This window comes from Meles meles, chromosome 18 (genome assembly GCF_922984935.1).
Source record: "Meles meles chromosome 18, mMelMel3.1 paternal haplotype, whole genome shotgun sequence".
Classification (NCBI taxonomy): Eukaryota; Metazoa; Chordata; class Mammalia; order Carnivora; family Mustelidae; genus Meles; species Meles meles.
Genome location: NC_060083.1, coordinates 42,643,922 through 42,663,681, shown reverse-complemented (window position 1 = coordinate 42,663,681; position 19,760 = coordinate 42,643,922). Strand labels below are relative to the sequence as shown.

General features: G+C 57.8%; 1 protein-coding gene across 2 annotated transcripts in view; it reads right to left on the bottom strand.

Annotated features, from left to right (window-relative positions):
* Window positions 1–19,760, bottom strand: part of RARA (retinoic acid receptor alpha) — a 44,490-nt gene that overhangs the window by 16,140 nt on the left and 8,590 nt on the right. The window contains exons 1-2 of one of the 2 annotated variants that reach the window (XM_045985041.1): window positions 19,028–19,240; window positions 6,312–6,854 (exon numbers count right to left, since the gene is read on the bottom strand). In XM_045985041.1, coding sequence (XP_045840997.1) covers window positions 6,312–6,489 — 178 coding nt within the window. In that variant the 5' untranslated portion in view covers window positions 6,490–6,854; window positions 19,028–19,240. Of the gene's footprint in view, window positions 1–6,311; window positions 6,855–19,027; window positions 19,241–19,760 lie in introns of those variants that run through there. The other variant, XM_045985042.1, reaches the window with a different exon arrangement.

Below are 19,760 nucleotides of genomic sequence, written 5' to 3'. Positions count from 1 at the left end.
CTCAGCAAAGCTAGGTGGGTTGTCCCAAGTTCACACTGCTAATAAAGGGTAACCTGAGTATTTGAACTTCCTGCTGCCAAAGCCCATATTCCCACCATGCCAGCCTGATTCAGAAAAAGTATTTTCTGAGCCTCTCCTATGTGGATACCCTGGTAAGCCTGTTCTTGCAGACCTTATGGAGCAACAGCCATTAAACATATAATTGTAAATACGTATGTAAATATAATTGCAAACGGAGGTAACTGGTATTATGAAACAACTATAATACGCTTTGAAGAAGAATTAATGTAGGTACCTAATTTAGGTTGAAGACTCAGGGAGGACCTCAAGGCAGAGACCTGAAAAAAGAGTAGAAGCTTAGAAGTTAGTCAGGCAAAGCGTAAGAAGGAATGTGGTCCCAATAAAGGAAAGAGCCTGTGCAAGGGCCCTGGGGTTAGAGATTGGGAGGGGGGGTCGTTCAAGGTATTGACATAAGACTAAGGTAGTGAGAACTTAAAAAAGGAAAACATACGCAAGACCAGGCTGGACAGGTGGGCTGAGGCCAGACGAGGTGGCCTTACTGGCCTTAATATGACTTTGGGATTTTATCCTAAATGCAAGGAGAAGCCACAGGAAGCTTCCAGGCACGGGAGAAGCAAGATCTGATTTACAGTGGTATAAGATCTTTCGAGCAGCTGTGTGAAGAACCACTTGAAAAGGGCAAGAGAGACCAGTTAGTAGCTGCTGCAATGGTCCAGGCAGCACAAAAGGGCAGGGGGAGGCAACATAAAGATGACTGGTGTTTGGCTTGTGTCACAGCAAAGTTCCCAAGATTGCAAAGTAGAGATGTCTACCGGCCTGGTGGACAGGTGGGCTGTAGGAGTCCCAAGTGAGGTCTCACGTAAGTGTAGTCTGGGCTGCAGACGGAACGCTGGGGTCTGGGGCACATGTGCAAGACTTGGCAGTAGATGAGTGCCGGGGAAGAGGGCAGACTGCTGCCATGGCCCTTGGTATCTCTCCTCCCAAATGACCTAGCTCCCGGGCACCAGTTATGTGTGAGGCTCTGTGTTCACTGCTGCGAGGTACTAAGGGATCTGAGACTGTCCCTACCATCAAAAACCAGATAACTGGGGAAAAGATCTCCCAAATGATTACAGCTCACAGCAGGAGCTTGGTGGGAAGAAGTCACTCTGTGGTCGAGAGATGAGTGTTGGAAGAAAAAAAAAGAAATAAGGATCCACAGGCATTCAAAGGTGCAAGTGTGTCGTGAGGAAGGGGGAATGGCTGTGAAGGTTTCTGGGAAGAGGCAGCATTCAGGATGTTCCTTAAAGGGTGGATAGGATTTCTGGAGCTGGAGAAGGGGGAGATACCTGTTCTGCGCAGTGAGAGAAGAGAGGGGGGAGGAAGGCTCTGTTGGCTGAGGGAGAAGGCCATCAGCTGGCTGCAGGCCTGAGGCCCCGTCCTCCTCTGCTGCTCCTTTGTCTCATTCCCCACCACTTAGCAGGTGTGGGCTGAACTGGCCCCCACTTGTGCCAGGCCCCTTCCTGTCCCCAGCCCTAACTGGAGGGCATGACAAACAGGAAATCAGGACACCTGGAACCAGCCAGACACTGGGTCCCAGTACAGGGTGGCCATCCCCCAGGGACAGTGCCTGGCTCCAGCCGCCTGGTCATCGCGGCTCTTGCAGGATAGCTGAAGCTTACCCGGGCTCTCATCAGCCAGCAGGTCAACATGGCCTCAGAGCAACTCAGCCAGGAACACATTCAGAGTCTTGCTTTAAAGGGGAGGCTACAGACCCAGAGAGAGGATGGGTGACCTGCCCAAGGCCTCACAGGAACAGCTATCCCTTTCAAGACTTCTGCCCATGGTGCCTTGGTCTGTGGGCTGGGTGAGGTTCCCAGCAACTCAGAATTCAAAACGGGGAGGGGAGGGCCTCTACTGCTGACCCAGCCGAGGCTGATCTAGTCAGCCTACCCCGGGAGACCCAGCTCCACTGGCTGTGCCTGACTCCAGGAGGAGGAGGAGGGAGGAGGTAGTGTGGGCACCGCCCCCGAGTGATTTGGAGAAGGGAAATGCTTCCTCTTTCCACAGATGCTAGCCCCCTAAAGGGTAGTCCTGGCCTGCACTCGCACATCTCCATGGGCACACAGGCCATGGCGTGGGGTGGACCCAATGTCTCACGTCCTGGCCAGTCCAAGAGGACAGGCTTCCTTCCCTGAGTCCTGCCAGAGGGAGTCCATGCATCATCAGTGCTACCAGATAAAGGGGGAAGGGCCCCATTTTCACTCAAAATCCCATCCACCAGTCATTTGGTTGACTCTGCATCTTAGACCCCAGGAAAGTCGTCACTGGCAATACCCTCTCTCCCTGAGCTGTCCCTCTTTATCCTCCAGGGAACAGTGAAGAGGACAGAGGGATGGAGGACAGAGACTAAGGGAAGGGAGTGGCAGGGGAGCGGAAGGGAGGGGCACACCTCCCTGTCTCCCCAGTCTCCAGGCACACACACTACCAATATGTGGACAGAAAGGGGCTCCCATCTCTGTCTCCTCTACTGATTGTTTCCAACTTCCCTGCCCCCACCCCACAAATAGAAACAAAATAATAAGAACTGTGGCTTTTACACTCTGTTCCTACAGTGTGTGAGTGTGTGTGTGGGGGTGCCTCCTGAGCTCTACAAACTCCTGTAGGCTGCAGAGGCCGATTTGGGGGTGGGGATGGGTGTGAACAGATTGCATCCGCAATTTCCAGGACAGGATGGAGATCTGGCCCAGGCCTCTTAGCGCTCTTTCCCTCCAGCCTTCAGGGATCCAAAACACAGAGCAGGGGGCGTGGCTTGGCTGCCTTACCCGCGCGCCCCCTACTGGGGGAAGGCAGGAGGTCCTTGGGCAGAAGTGGACCTAAGCCATGGGGGAGGGGGCTTCAACATTGGCACTGTTCCCCAACCCCCCCCAGGAGTGCCCCCCACAATACCCTCCTGCAGCTGCCTATCTGGATAATGGAAAACAGGTTCAGCGTCACCGCTCACTTAACCCAGTCTCTCCGCCTCCAGCCACACTGTTTCCTCATGTGCAAATGGGAATAAGGACCCTCTCCCAGCATCACAGGGATTAAGGCTTGTGAAACTGAGATAAAGTTGGGGCAAACAGTAGGTGCTGCACAATGTTAGCATCCCATTCTCTCCCACTCCTACCTAGAAGGGGTCTGAGTCCCTTTTCACTGTGGGAAGGAGTACACACAATGACACGGGAAGGATTCAGCAAGCAAGGGGCAGAGCAGAGGGCCTGACATCAGTGATCTTGCCAATCTCGGCCTTTGAGGGAGGTTCTGGTAATATCCCTGTTGTACAGACCAGGAAACACGCTCAGGGAGGTTATCCTATGTAGGAAGTGGCAAAGCCCAAACTCCAGCTACCCTGCCTACTCCCCAGCCCACGTGCAAGTCTGGGAGTAAGCAACCAAAAACGCAGGTCGGTTTCCCCTCCAACCTAAACTGGTGATAAGAGAGACTCTCACCTCCCCAAACACACAGCACAATCCACAGGCCTCCTGCTTTAGAGACTCTACACCCTAAGTCAACGCCCCCTCCAGCACACAGACAAACAGACACCCCCTCTCCGGCTCTGGATTTGATTCTCCCAAAACACACTCAACCCTTTGACCTTCTCACCCCATACACACAAACCATTAACCCCCTTTCCCAACACACACTCAGCCTTGACCCCTTTGACCCCCCCACATACCCCTAAAACACACACAACCCTGACCCTCCCCACAATGCACACAGAATCCCAACCCTCCACAGTAAATACCAGTCCTCAGAGATCAAGCCCCAGGGGCTCTGGGGAGGTGGGGAGGGAATCCTATACCATCTCTCAGGCCTCCCACTCTGGCTCCCTGACTGGAGTAGGACAAATACCCACCCCTCCCCACAGTGACCTGGACCTGTCATTCCACAGACCACCGCATCTCTGAAAGGGGCACCCAGCCAAGGTCCAGCCTCCTCCACACATGGGAAGAGGGATGGGAAAGGGAGGGGCGATTATCCAAACACCGCTGTTGGTGGGAAGTGGGAGGAAAGGGCCTCATCTGGGAGGTTCCCTACAAAAAGGGTGACCATTGCTCCGTGCATGTATGGGGGCCACCAAGGTCTCCCTCTCCTAGGAACTGTCTGACCCCTGTCACCAGCCCCTAGGCAGGGAGAGCAGGGTAATGAGGCTGCCTCCATCTCCAACACGTGAATTTTGATCTGTCATGCTTCACTGCCCAGGACTGAGGAGCTTGGGTCACCAGGCCACCCAGTCCTACACAAAAAGGAGGAGATGCCTGGCTCCCCGAGGCCCATGGCCTCCTCTGGTCATGGAGAAGGAGCAGCTCAGGGAGAAGCTCAGAACCTGGGGTTCTGGATAGGAAGAGAAGTTGTTTACTAGGAAGAGGGGAGGGGTAGGGAAACCCACACAGTCACAGAGGGAGGGGGCAGGAAAGGGGCATTGCCTAACCTGGGTGGGGAAAGCCAGAGAAGGCACCGCTTGCCCGAAATGTGAGCACCCCACCCTAGGGAGAAAAGGTTACCAGGGTGGGAAGTGGGGGACCCGGAAACCCTCCCCACCTCTAAGAAAGAGGAAGAAGCTTGCAACATTTAGAGGAGGGCATGGCATCTGCTCATCTGACACAGGGTGGGCAAGAGCCCAGGCCACGCCCTGCGTCCCTCCGACTCTGAGCAGTGCCCGGGGCTCTGTTCCCATCACCTGGGGAAGGACAATTTATCCACAGGTACCAGGTTATAAGGCCCCAACTTCTCCCACCCTGGCAGGAAGCAGACATTTCAGTTACCCCCGCCAAGAATACAAATTCCAGTCCCTGTAGACACATGGACCCACAGACATGCCCACCTATTCCCCAACAACTCTGAACCCAGAGACTGGCCTTCCCTGTCCCCTAGCACAGACTGGAAGACCAGATCAGAATCAGGTCCCCGACTCCCAGGTCACTGTGCCATCCGCCACTGCTGTGTGAGGGTGGAAGAGAGGGAGGAAACAGAAGATGGTGCGTGAATGGCAGGACAGTGGAAACAGGCGGCACCTGCCTGCCCCTGGTCCCAGGTCATAAAGAGGGAGGCACAGACAGGGAGCCCCTGTTCCAGCAGCCGGTGGGGCCTGGGAGGGAGGGGCTGTGGCACAGCCAGAGGAGGAGGTCCAGGAAGCGGTGGTGGCAGAGGGCAGACAGCCAGTGCGGGCAGCGAGGCGCCCGGCCAGGGCCTGCCCCAGGGACAGAGAGACTCCCTGGCTCCGGGGAGAGAGTGCTGCCCCCACACAGAGAAGGGGACACTGACCCAGCCCAGCCGGGCACCCAGGGCAGTGGTGCCAGGCAGCCTGCCAGCGGCTGTGGGAGGGGCAGTGGGTGCCCGGGGCAGGGTGTTCAGTCCCTGCCCGCCAGGAGAGGTGGGACACGTTTCCCAGGTCAGCAGCTGACCGGCCATCGGCGGTCCGTGGCCCATTCTGCAGCTAACCCCTCCCGCCCCAGGCCAGGCCCAGGCTCCCTCCCCCACCCCACCCCCAGCCCTGGCCTGGTGCCCAGCCGGGCCCTGGGGGCCAGAGTTACTGTAAGCGGCCTGGCAGGCCTGAGGCCTGGACTCTGCCAGCTGGCCAGAGCTGCTGCCGCCTCCCACTACCTGGCTCGGCCAGCCAAGAAAGGGTACTGAGACCCCCATCCTGCCAGCAGGCGACCCCCATGGCAGAGGGTGGAGTCACAGAGGAAACACAGGCCGGGCCAAGAGCCTGCAGGCCAGTGCCACCAGAGTCCAGACCCAGCGCCCCCTCCTGGGACACAGCGAGGTCGCCAGGCAGCTGTGGGCGGAGCTGGCGGGGGGGGGGGGGGGGTCCAGCCGCCCTGGCCCGCTGCTCCTTCCAGCCCTTTCCCTCAGAGGCACTGGCTGGGGTGGGGCGGAGGTGGGGTGCCACTCTCACTAGAGTTGCCATTTCCACCAAATGTCGAGAGGTTTGTTTACCCGCCTCCGGCCTCTGTGTCCAGTCCTTGGAGCTATTTATAAGGCCCTCAACAGCACAGCTCAGGAGAGGGCGCCAGGAGCCCCGAGCAACAGCATTATTGCTGCCCTCCCTCTACCACCCCCAACACCAGACAGGACCACCGTGATGGGCCCTCGAGCCTTTCATCCTTGAGTCCCCCGTCCCCCACCCCACACACACACTAATGATGGTCCTCCTCATCCGGAGAAGGTATCACTGGCAGGGGAACAGGCGTGCCCAGAGGCCCAGCCCCACAACCTGCTGCCCACCACAATGCCCCCCACACCGAGCCTCCCGCCGCCCCACTTACTGGCTGGGGATGGTGTGCTATAGCCGCTAACTGGGAGCTGGTGCTGGAGAGTGGTCAGAGCGCCTGGCGGGGAGAGGCCGCCCAGCATAGGCGGGAAGAAGAAGGCGTAGGGGGGCACCGGGTAGCCATTGAGGTGCCCTCCCCCAGGTGTTGGGCAGGAACTGCTGTTGCTGGCCATGCCAAGCAGCCACAGTCAGAAGGGCAGGCAGACAGTCTGGCAGGAGGCTCTGGCGGGCTTCAGGCTGCCCCTCCTCGGGGCATGGGGCCTGGGCCCAGAGGGGGTTTGGGTGGTTGGCCCACCCCCCCTTCTGTCCCGGAGCTGCTGTCCAAGGCCAGCAGGCTAATCTCAGCCTCCTGGATCCCCCACTCTAGCTGGGGGCTGGGTGGGTTGGGGGATGTCCCAAGAGCTGGTCCTTTGGTCAAGCAGTTCTGTGAGCTGGCACTTTTCTGGGAAGGTCCAGAGCTGGCCTTCAGGACACCGAAGAGGATGCCTCTCCTGGATGGGCCCTGGCTAGGCAGCTGGGGGGGCCATGTCCTGTGGCACTGCAGAAAAAGAAAAGACAGGTGAGTGGGCACCGAGGAATGGGTACTTGGGCATTCCCCGTGGAGCTCCCCAACCTGGGCGGCCGGAGATTTTCCCGTGGCACCCGGCTGAGCAGACAGCTGGCACTATGCCTGGCTGGCAGAGACAGCCTGGGAGCAGGGCCCAGACACTGCTGGGGGTGGGAGGATAGCACAGCCAGGCTGGGGAGACGAGGATAGGGCCCAGAGCCACAAAGGGCCTCTCACCCACAGTCCTGAGGGGAAAGGTCAGGGTCTGCCACCCCAGAGGACCCTTGTAGCAGAGGCGGGCAGCTGGCCCTCCTCCCCCCAGCGTGGGTTACCTGAGGTCAAGATGCAAAGAACCGTGTGCTTGGGGGGGGGGGGGAGGAAAAGCCGCTTCCCTAAAGCATTGGCACTTCTCAGAAAAATGACTCCTAGGTCAGGGGGCCCCTGTTACACCACTTCCCCCCAAAATCCAAGCCCTAACACCCCAGACGGGTTTGTCCCACAGGCCCAGGGAGGAGGCCCACTGCCATACACACAAATAGGGAAATGGGAACCCAGGACTCCTGGGTGTCACCTCTGATGCTTACCAGCATGATGGGCCACCTGTGGGCAGGGCATCAGGAGGGCGGTGACAGCCCAGGGTGGATGCCCCCTACCCCTGGCGAATGAAGGGGTAGGGGGACTGATAAACTCAAAGCTCACCCACACAGGGGGACCTGGGAGGGCTCAGTTGGTTAAGCCTCTACCTTGGGCTCAGGTCATGATCTCAGGCTCCCGGGATCGAGCCCCACATCAGACTCTCTGCTCATCGGGGAGCCTGCTTCTTCCTCTGTACCACCCTCCCCCCAGCTTGTGCGCTCTCTCTATCTCAAATAAATAAATATCTTTTTTTTTTTTTTTAAGTTTAAAAAAACAATTCACCCACACACTGTCTGCAGAAACCATATCCCTGGATGGGGTGGAAATGGTATAAGATGAAGGACCAGATGGCCCCCAACAGTGTGGACCCAGATCCATACCCCATCTGAACAGCTGGGACCAGAGGACATGCACTGATAACACCGTGGGGCAGAGAGAGACAGAGATGAACCCGGAGATCCCAGGACCCAGTGAGACAGGGAGGCAGCAGCAAGAGCAGAGAGAAAGGGGAAAAGAGAAGCATCCACAAGAGGGTGCTTCAAATCAAACCCACTTGGGGCACAGGATATCCATACACAAATACCTGTGCACGAATGTATTTCTATATGAATGTAGGTACACACACACATATGGCATATACACAGCATTATATATATGTGAAAACCCTAGATGAAAGACCAAAGCAAAGAGAGAGACAGAAAGAAACACAGCCATTTAAAACCACAGTGAGGGGCGCCTGGGTGGCTCAGTGGGTTAAGCCTCTGCCTTTGGCTCAGGTCATGGTCTCAGGGTCCTGGGATCAGGCCCCGCATCAGGCTCTCTGCTCAGCCAGGAGCCTGCTTCCCCCTCTCTCTCTGCCTGCTGCTCTGCCTACTTGTGATCTCTCTCTCTGTCAAATTAATAAATAAAATCTTTAAAAAAAAACAAATAAATAAAACCACAGTGAGATACCACTTCATATCCACTAAGGTGGCTATAATCAAAAAGACTAATAACGAGGGAGGAATTGGAACCCTCCTCCAAGGCTGAAGGGAATATGAAATAGGACCTCTTTGGGCAACAGTGTGGCAGTTCCTCCAAAAGTTAAACAGTTACCCTAGGACCCAGCCTGTTCCCTTCCCAGGTTTCTACCCAAGAAGAGATATAAAAACGAGTTCACACAGAAACTTGTACATGGAAGTTCATATCAGTATTACTCATAAAATGGCCAACAAGTAGACCCTACCCAATTATCTATCAACTAATGGGTAAAGGGAATGTGGTGCAGCCATATGGAAGCTTATTCTGTCACAGAAAAGAATGTGGTGCCGAGATATACTACTACAACACGGTACACCTTAAAAACCTGACGCTAGTTCTAGAAGGCCACATACTGATGATTCCATTTATATGAAATGTCCAAGGTAAGCACATCTGTAAAGACAGAGAGTAGACTGCGGTTGGTTACCAGGGGCTAGGAGGTGGGTCTGCAGGAAATGAGAGGTGACTGCTGAGAGCTGGGGGGGGGGGGGGGCTTTTTTTTAAGATTTTATTTATTTATTGGACAGACAGAGATCACAAGCAGGCAGAGAGCCAGGCAGAGAGAGAGGAGGAAGCAGGCTCCCTGCGGAGCAGACAGCCCGATGCGGGGCTCGATCCCAGGAACCTGAGATCATGACCTGAGCCGAAGGCAGCGGCTTAATCCACTGAGCCACCCAGGTGCCCCGAGGGGGGCTCTTTTTGGAGTGCTGACAATTTTCTAAAATGGATTGTGGTGACAGTCACACAAGCGGTGCATATACAAAAACCACTGAATTGTACACTTTAGTGGCTGGATTTTATGGTAAGTGAATTACATTTCAATAAAGCTCTTAAAAAGAAGGAACGAGGGACGCATGGCTGGCTCCATCAGCCGAGCATGCCAACTCTTGATGTCTGGGTCTTGAGTTTGAACCCCGTGTTGGCAGTAGAGTTTACTTAAAAATTAAAAATAAATATTAAAAAAAGAAGAAAGGAAGGGAAAAGGAAAAACAGGGTCCCAAAGAACCAAACTAAGGACTGCCCCTGTGTCCAACCCATAACCCTCCCCTACCCTCTCCCCTCCCCCTGCCCAAGCTCTGGCCACACCAGGTCCGAAGCACCAGGCTTCAGGCTCCGACCTGGAGTCCAGGGGACAAACACACAGCCAGAGCTTGGCCAAGCACCATGCCTAGGATGGAGGAGTTCCTGCCAAGGCCACTGTGGACAAGGCCAGGACTTCTGCGCCCAGCTGGGCCATGCTGAGGGAGGGGGAGGCGGGACAGGTACTTGCTAGGGAGGGGGGCAGCTCCCCCAGAAGTGAACCATAATGCCTCTCTCCTTACTCCTGAATGAGGTGCCCCTTTCCCTCCCCAGGCCCCTGCTGATTCCCTCCTAGGCTGAGAAGTCTGATGTCAGGGGAACAGGGGCCCCACCCATCGGGCCAGCTGCCACCCCGGCCCCCCCACCCCGGTGGGGCCCCACACAACGGGAACTCTCGAGCTGAGGGAGCCAGGCTGAAGGGAAGGAGGGGTTGGCTGAGCCTCATCAGCGTTGACAGTCAGACACACATACACACACACATACACACACACACTTGCAGAGACGCACGCACGTAGGTCTATGGAAATGTGTCCAGGTGGGCAAGAGCATGCTTGCGTGCCCCAGCCTGTGTGTGTGCGGGCACGCACACGAGGAGAGGGAACCTGGAGATACCATCTCTCCACACCTGGCTTTAGCACACAATGAACATGGTTCAGGGGTTGTGTGCACGGGCCCAGGACACAGCTCCCCACAGACACACGACCACGGCCCCACAACTTCCCGAGCTGCACATTCCCTGGCCCTCCCACAGCCAGGCCTGGCCTCTGCATCTGCCTCCCTGAGGGCCCAGCCCCAAACACACACACTGAGGGGCACCCCCTGACAAACACTCAGGTGGGTTCACGTCATACGTGACGTACCTGAGGTAAGGTCCAGGAGGCTGACGCCCAGAAAGCCATTCACTCCAGACCCCAGGCCTCCTGACCCAGCTTTTGGGGGCAGAGGGTAGATTCTGTCAGTCCTGTCTGGACCCCCTGCATTCCAGACTGGCCCCCAGAGGAGAGAGACCTATCGCCTCAACTCCGCCCGTGAGGAGTCAGACATTGGACTGAGCTTCAAATCCCCTGCCTCCAAACCCACACCCCAGGGAGAGACTGAAATGCCTCCCCAACCCCATCAGAGCCTCGCTATCCCTAATCCAGCTCAGCCTGCAAACTCTGGTACAGAGTAACTCAGCTCCCCGGGGAGGGCCTTGAGCCATGGGAGGAGGTAAAGGTCAGAGAAATGGGCCAAGAGCCAGGCTGGCCAGGGAACAGGGATGGGCGAGGTCAGGAACGATGGGGCAGGGGCAAAGAGCACAGGCCCTGATTCATCTCTCTGGAGCCATGACCCTTGGGGAGGCACCTGGGCCCCAGCCCCCTGCACCCAGGGGGAGAGAAGACACCGTCAGAGAATCAAAACCAGCACCAAAGAAAAGGAAAACAAACTACCCACATCCAACCTCCACCCCATACCCGCCAGCTTCATGGCCCATGGGTACCCTCCTGCAAGGGAGAGAAAACCACAGGCCCACACCTCCAATCCGCTGAGTCTCGCCTGGGCACAGAAGAGGGTGGGAGCTGGAGGGCCCACCACCAGCCACGCACCCAGCCCACTGCAGCCTCCCTCACTCCCAAAAGGTGCCAGGATACCTTCTCCACTGTCAGGCATCCCCAGCTGCCCAGTCCTTATGTCCCTAGACTCACATCCCCAGAGAAGAAGGCAAGAGTTGACCAAGCCATGAAGATGGTAGAGAGAACAAGAGGTTTGAAGGGTCAAATCTCAGCTCTGCCACTCTGGGTGACCTTAGGCATGTCACTTAACCTCTTAAAGTATCTGTTTACTTGCTTGTGAGCTGCACCCCTCAACAACTGGGGGTGTGACTTCAGAGAGACAAGTGCTAGAAAGCACATAGCACAGCATTGGGCATAAAGGAGGTGCTGGGGAACGGAGCCTGTCCCCACACCTCTCACCAGCCCCGGTGCTTCCCTGGACCATGTGTCCGCTCTCCCTTCCCTCTCCCCAGCCACAGCTGGTGTCTGTGGACAGGCCCTGGACAGAGAGTTACCCATTCTGCAGGGTCTGCTTCCCCCCCAGACTGAGGACAGGGATGTGGGTGGAGGCCCAACCACAACACTTTCCCAAATTCCCTTCTTTCATTTCACAAAGCAAAAAAAGGGAAACCTTTGGATTTGGGGAGGAGAGGAGGGGAAGAGAAATAGACTATTTCCTTTCCTATCCCCAGAGAAGAGGAGCCAGGGGTCCCCAAGTCCCGCTGGCCCAGTCTCCCTTCTTCATTTATTCCCTCCTCTCCACTCCCCAGGCTCCCCTGCAACACTGGCTCCCAAGGAACAGAAGGCAGGTAGTCCCAGAGGGGCTGACAGAAGGGGATCGGGACTGGGGAACTTAAAAGAAGGGGAGACAGGGGCTTTCCTAAGCATTCTAGACAGTCAGTGAATCATAGGCAAATGACACCCAAAGTTCAGCTCAACTTGGGTGGGGGACAAGGGCATACACAGAACGTGAGCCCTGGTAAAAACAAAGAGCTGCCCATTTGGACCCCCTACCCTACCAGGAGCTGGCAGGGAAGGGCAGGATGGGGGCAGATTTCAAACCAGAAGAGTGGACTGGAACTATTTATAAACTTTCCAGGAAGACACACACACACACACACACACACACACACACACACACACATGCGTGCGCGCACACATACACACACACACAGCCATAGTTCTCTCCTCCTCCAAGTTCTTCAGATCTTCAGCAAGGTTTGGGGAGCAGTGATGACCCCTATTCCTGCTTTCCCTTTTCCAAAGGTTCCTCTGACCAAGGTGTTCACCCCTCTCTTCCTCCACAAGCCCATAGTCTGGCCACTCTGGTCCTCTGTTTACCTTTTGCTCACCAGGGTCCCAGCTGCACGGAGCCAGCAAGGCCAGCCCCACTTGGAAAGAGATCAGCACCCCAGGGGGGCCTGAGTAGGATCACCTGGATGAGGCTAGAACAGGTACAGGGCACCTCTTCCCTACCAGACCTGTGGGACCCCAGGCCTCCCTCACTGGAGCTAGGACTTGTTTGAAAACCTGCCCCAAACCTGTGCAGGCCCAGAGCCCATCCTCAGAGGGGCTTGGGGAACGCTGAAGTCTAGCATTGTCCTCTGGAGTCTGCCACTGGCCACCTGCCTCGAGATGCAGCACTCAGCCCCAGGAGAATGCATCTGATGTCTCCTCAGTGGGCCTGGCCTAGGGTTCTGCCCCAGCTACCCAGGGTCACCAGACCTGCACATGCCCACAGGCTCGGCAACAAGTGAACACAAAGCAGAAAGGGCTACTGGAAGAGCACAAGCCCGGGACAGACCAGGTTCTGGGAGAAGGAAAGGCTAGTCTCGGTGGGCACGATGGCGCCTCCAATGCCTGTGTTCCCGGGGACTGCACCCCAGAGCCCCCAGGAGACGTGCTCAGAACCTCCGAAGATCAGGGTGCTAAGGGGCCTCCCAGAACCCACTGGGTCTTCTTTCGGAGCAGGGAGTAGGTGAAAGGGCAGGGGGCAGCCCAGGCCTCAGGGAGAGGGAGCAACCTACAGGGAAGGAAGAAAACAGGAAGAGGAAGAGATGAGCCTGCTGAAGCCACAGCCAGACCACAGGAGTTTGTGGACCAAACAAAGGCACCTCTGTCTGGGTGGGGGACCAAAGGGGTACAGACAAAGGGGACCCCCCAGCTTGGAAACCACCGTTCCTAGACCCAGTCTGGCATGGGGCTTTCCCCACCCTCCCCTTGCCAACTGCCCCCTCACCACTCGTCTGCCCACTCCGCCATGCAGGAAGCAGAGCTCTCTCACAACAGGAGCACAGAGCAAGGGTGTGGGTGTGCATGTGCGTGCGTGTGTGTGTGTGTGTGTGCGTGTATGTGTGTGTGTGTGTGTGTGTGCAGCAATCCACCCCCCAATGCTCATCTCCTCAGCCTGCCCTAAAGCTGAGACTGCGAGATTCTGAATCCCAGGGCAGACAGTCAGCAGGACACCGCACTACCAGTCCCCTCCCAGCACCTCTCCCCGGGGACCCAGACTGCAGGGAAGCTGGAAACACCCCCCCCTCCTGCCTCAGGATATCCTTTTGGCTCTGACCCCAGACCAGGCCTGAGTCAGACTGTACCCCGCCCCACACCCCCCCATCCATCGACCCCCCAGGAACTTCCTCCTCTACACCCGCCTACCAGTTGGGGGTTAGAACTAGGGGGAATCTCTTCTCCTCTCCATCTCTGGCTGAAGAGGGAAGCCCACAGGGGGTGGGAAAAATGGGTCACAAAGTCTCGTGGCCTTCCCCTTAAAGCACAGGGCCTGCACGCCCAGACAGAAGCTGATACAGGCTGTGTGCAGGGGTGAGGATGGTCCGTAGGCCACCACCACCCCACCACCGAAAACACACACACAACCTGCTCAGAGCCTCCTCCCACTCCAGCCTGAACCCCAAGAAATCACAGAAGCTCCCTGAGGAAGGCAGATTCCATGAGAACACAAGATGGGAGATGATTCCAAGGGTAAAAGGAGATAGGGAGCAGAGGTTCCTCAAACTTCTGTGAAACATCTTTAAGGCAACATGACCCAGGCTGGAGGGGACAGGGTCTGCACAACCGGTCAGACTCACAGTCAGCCAGTTAAGCACAGCGTAACACGGTCACACTCTCCCCAACACTCGGTCTAAGTAGGTGGCTGTGACTCCTTCCCACAGACAGAAGTCTGGGGGGCCCTGGGGGATCTGGGGCATCAGAGACCACACACACTAGCCTGAAACAGCCCCCAGGACAGGCTCCCCCAAGTCCCCCCCACAACTGTGGGTCTGGGGGGAGGGGCAGCTCCCTCCCCACAAGAACCAGGGTAGTGCCCACGGCAGCCATCTCCATGGTAACCAACAACAAACATCCCGGTAACCACAGTGGGACAGGAAGTGACAGGCACGTGACAGGAAGACATTTTTTTTTCAGTGGGGGGGTGATAATGATTGTTAGCAGCCCCTGGAGAATCAGCTGTGCCCTAAGCTTCCCCCACTCAGAGCGGGAGGGAAGGGGCCAGCCGGGAAAGTGGCCACCCCCCTACTGCAGTGTGAGGTTGGTCCGCAGGGTTGACATGCCCTCCCTCCCAGCCTGCCACTCACGGTTCTCCCCCTGGCTCCCCCTCCCCTCCACTTCCTGCCGTGACTAGAGATCAGAGAACTCCCCACCGCAGCTTCCCCTTCTCAAGTCTCGATTCCTGGGCTGGAGGTTTCACTGTGGGCCAAGGGACAGAAGGAAGGAGGGCTGGGGATCTGCGGTAGGACCCAGGGGACAGAGGCTCCGGGGGAGGGGCCAGGAGGGAGCCACGCCTAGGTAGGTGTGTACACAGAGGCCCACAGCGAGTGGGTCACAGTGACACACAGGCCTGGCGCGGTGACACGCGGAGACTGCCTGACCTCAAGCAGCTCTGGGGGGAGGGGAGCAGAGCCACTGGATCCAGCCCGTGTGCCCCACTCCAGCTCTGTCCTGAGCCTCCGGGTTCATCTCAGGCAGCTGCTGGCCGCCAGACAGGCGAGATCCCAACTGTACCCAGCCCCCACCGCCTCTCCCCTGCCTTTTGTGCTGAGGAATCCCCCCTCCCTGCTCCAAGGTGCCCGCCCAGACGAGGGCACCTTGGCGGAAGGTGGGGGGAATGGAACCTCCCTCCACCCCCCTCCCCTTCTCTGCAGATGTCCCAGACTATATTTAGCCCAAACTGGGCGGCCAGCCAGACCCAGACTCCCCACTGGTCGGGAGCTGAGCTCCCAGTTTTTATGCAATTAAAACATTAACAGAGAACCACCCCCATCCACAACCCCCATGCCCCCCAGCCCTCCCAGAGCAGCAGAGCTCAGTTAACTTAAACAAGGCCAGCCCAGCTCTGCAGCCGGAGAATGGGGTAGGGGGGTCAATGGGCAAACAGCAATAAACTCATTCCTCTGCCCATCTCTCAGGCCCTGCCCCCACAGGCAGGACTGGGACATCATCCATGAGATCAGGTTGACACTTGGGGGGGCAGGCTTTCCTTGTTCCGGGCCGGAAGGGAAAAGCATATCCAGTGCGGGGGGCGGGGGGGGGGGGTGCCTGGTTGCAGAAATTCCACCTGTCATTTGTAGCCCCCTCCATGGCCAGCTCCAGTTACAGGGCTGGGGGTTGGCAACAGGTGCTGGCCAGCCTGGCAGCAGTCTAATCCCCCACCAGCTCCCCAGGGCTGACAGTGGTGCCTGGAGGTCCCAGCAGGGACCAGGCAGGCAGGATGCTGGGTGGGAAAAGGAGGCATCACTGCCAGGCAGGTGGAGGCGGTGGCAGTCCAAGGCTCTTCTGTATGACCTGGCTCCCTAGACTCTGTGACGTTTGTCAGTGGGTCTGGAGAAGGCAGGGAAACCTGAGTTCTCTAGCACCTAGTTCATTTCCCCATGATGCCAGGTGGGCGGGCTAGAGTGTGGGAGGTCTGTCTGCCTGCCTCTTCCTCCTCCTCCTCTCCAAATTCCAGGAACAGGCAAGGGAGGCTCCAGTTGCGGGGAGAGAGGGAGAGCAAGCAGGCGGTCCCAGCTGGGGGGGGGGGGGGGCGGGGACTGGAGCGGGAGGCAAGATCCAGACGAGCAAGAGACACCCACACCCAAGCCAGACCCAGACGAGCAAGAGACACCCACACCCGAGCCAGACCCAGACGGGGGACAGACACACCGCTGCTGACACATTCTCACACTCTGGGCCTGGTCCCCGCATGCCGCCCACCCTGTAGGGACACCCAGACACTCTCAGCCAATCCTGCCAATCCCCAGAACACTCCCTGGACACACACAGAGATCCAGGCCCTCGCCCCCACCCTCCATCCCCCTACAAACCGTGTGGGCTCTAGACAGCAGCCAGAGGGTGGAGAGGGGAACGGAGGGAAGAAAGACAGCAGGCATCAGAGGGGATGCGCAGCCAAAGCCCTGGGAGCTAGGGTATCAGTTGCCACACTCCTTTCCCAAAACCCAGTAAGTCAAAACTACCCTGGCCGTCTTGCCTGGGACCCTGCCAGCTTCCCACTCTCCCCAAACCACTGCCACCAGAAAGGGGTGTGGGGCACTGGGCAAGCGGAGATTACCACGTTCATTCTTCACAGGGACAGGATTACCTTCCCCAGATGCCCACCACCCTAGATCCGGGACATTGCTCCTAAACAAACCTCCAGAAAGGCCCAACACAGCCACCCCTCAGCCCAGCCCAGGTCCAGCCCTGCCCTGCCCAAGCCCATACCACCCAAAGGACAGGGAACTGGGCACTGAGGTTTTGTATTTTGGAGCACATCCCACCCTCATGTCACACAGCTCTGAGAACTACCCCACTAAAGAACCTGGAGTCTGAGCAAGAAGTGGGTTGGAGGAAAGGTCCGCACGGGGCGGTGGGGGGGGGGCAAAGCTAGCTTCTAAAACCAATGGATTTAGGGAAGGGGAGCTAATTAACTAGGGTCTGGGTCAATGCCCCGAAAACAGACTTGAAGGGCCACTCAGACCGTGTCCTCTCCCCCACACCAGACGAGGTAGCAGGAACCACGTCATGGCACATGTGGGTGACTGTGCCCAGTGGGGGAGGCACAGGGGTGATCAGGAGGGGGCTGCCCACGGCTAGCTTCCTGCCAGGCTGCCGCACGGTTGGGAGTAGGAGGTGGACCAGAAAAGTGTCCCAGAATGGTAGCAGGGGCATTTAGGGTCAAACAAAGGATGGAAATTTAGGGGTTATAGGAGGAGATGGCCAGGAGTAAGCCATTCCAAGCCCAGGGTCTTCTCAGAACTGCTGCTTCACCCACACTGCCCTCACCAGTCTGGCAGGGAAATTCCTGCCGTGACCATTTCATGCACGTTCACTCACACCCTCAAGCTCCAAAGCTAAGATCCTCAGCTCCCAAGGGCCTAATGCAGTCTGACTCTAGCGACCGCTCCATCTCAGGACCAACATGACCCAGACTCCCAAGCAAACTGATGTCCTAGCCCCTCCCAGTGCACTAAGATCTTTCATAGCCACAAACTCCCTGACCCCCCCCCACCAACTTCCTCCAGCTCCAAATACTCTTTCTCTTGTTCCCCCCCCCCCACTCATCTCCACCCCCCACAGGGGAAGCCCCAAGGTACCAAGCCATCTCCACTCCAATCTGGGGCTTCCCCGACCCAGCCTCCCCATCAAGCACAAGGCCCTGGAGGAGAGTTTGGGGTTTGAGCCCACTTTGTAGCAAGACCTGGCGTCCTTACTGAATTACTTCCCTAGAACAACCCCACCCCGTGACCACTGCAGCCAGGGAAGGGGACAGGAGTCATCCCTGAATCTCCCACCCAGGGAAGTGGAGGAGGGATGGCGATCAGGAGCAAAGCCCCAGAGCGGGGTAGTGTTGTCAGGAACAAGTCCCTCTAAGAACATATACATACACACATGTGCACACAGCCCAAAGACAGAAGGCAACGTGGTAAAAGAGAAGGGAGCTGGCCCCAGGTGAGTGCGGAGGGTACCCCACCATGCCAGCACATGGGAACCCTATCCAAGAGAGGATGGGCAGAGCCAGAAAAATTTCTCCCAAGGCTTCCAGGCTTTTTCTGTCTGATTTTCACAGGAGTCGGTCCTCATCCCCAGCCTAGCACACTGGTGGCCTGCCCCCCTTCCCACTGAGCAGCCTGACAATAGGGCAGTGCCCAGAGAAGAGGGAGGGCTCAGCCAAGCTGATTTCTCCAGCACCCCCCCCTTCCACATACACATCTGGCTAGCAGCTTCCCCTCCTCGTGGGTGGCACCAGGTCCCATACACCCTCAGCAAAGCAAAGACAACCAGTCCATTCTGTCCTCCCCTCACCCCAAAAAGCTTCCACAACCCCACGGTAGCAACAGACCCAGAGACCTGCCTCGCCTGACTGCACTGACTCCCGCACCCAATTCAGTTGGCTCCCTCACTCCACGGGGGACACCAGCTGAGCGGGCCCCGCCCCCCAGCCGGCTGCTCCGGTGGGGGTGGGCCTCCGGGCTGATTCTCCCCAAACCACAGGGCAGCTCAGATAACAGGAGGGAAAGGAGGGGGCTAGTCCGTTGGGCATCCGATCTCTCCCCAAACAGGTTTGAAAGTCTTTTTGTTTGTTTTTGAAGAGAAAGACGAGAGGGAGTAGGAGTTCCCAGCGGCGGTTTTGCCACAGCTCGGGCGCTGAGGACACGCGCGGCAGACGGCCCCAGATGCCCCACGGCTGCGCGCGAACACTCCGGCGCAGACATACGCGCAGACTGGGCTCCCCCACCCTGGGCTCCGCCGCGGCGGAGTAGGAAGCCCAGGAAACCCCGGGTTCCCCTCGGAACCCGCCCGGCACCGGGTCCCCGCCCGCAGCTCCTATCTGGGGCAGGCCATGGGGCCCCGAAGCCCGCGGGAGCCGGGGCTCTCCAAAATCCCCGGGGCAGAGGTTACCTCACAGCGGGAGGAAGCAATCCGTCCAGGGCGCCCGCGGGCTCGGCGTCTGCCCTGACCCTGCGCCTCAGTGCTGCTAAGCGTCAGGGGTACGGGGTCCCGAGAGAGGAGCCGTCTGGGGGGCCGAGGCTCAGGGGCGCGGGGCGAAGGCAGCGGCCATGGCGAGTCACGTGCGGAGGCTGAAACTTTACCCGGAGCCCCAGACTGGGTGGGGGGGGGCGCGGAGGGTGCAGAGCTGAAGGGGAGGCCCTCTCCCCCCCAGGCCCGCCTCCGCCCGCCCACTGACCTATCACCAGCTAGGGGCGGGCCCACAGGATCACGCCCCCCCCTTAACAGAACCAGGGAAGGGCGAGTCTTAAAGGAGCCGTGCCTGGTAGAAGGCCGGACCGTGGGAATCTGGGAGAATTCCCTCCCTCTACCCCAAAAGGAGAGATTCAGTGCGAGGAGAAGTTCTGCGGAAAGAATGGAAAGAGGGCTCGTAGAGAAAGGACAGCACTGTGTGGTGTCGCAATCCCCTGCCCCCAACCACACACACCCACACTCTCTGGGGCACAGATCACACACACACAACACACAGCACACACACGCCCCAGGCTTAAGCCAGGGAAGGCGGTATAATATAGAAATTAATACACTGACTCTGGCCCTGGTTATCAAGCCCCTGACTCCCATAGTTATAATCCTCCAGGGATCAGTTGGAACTGAGAGTTGTGCGACCTTGTGTAAGTCCCTT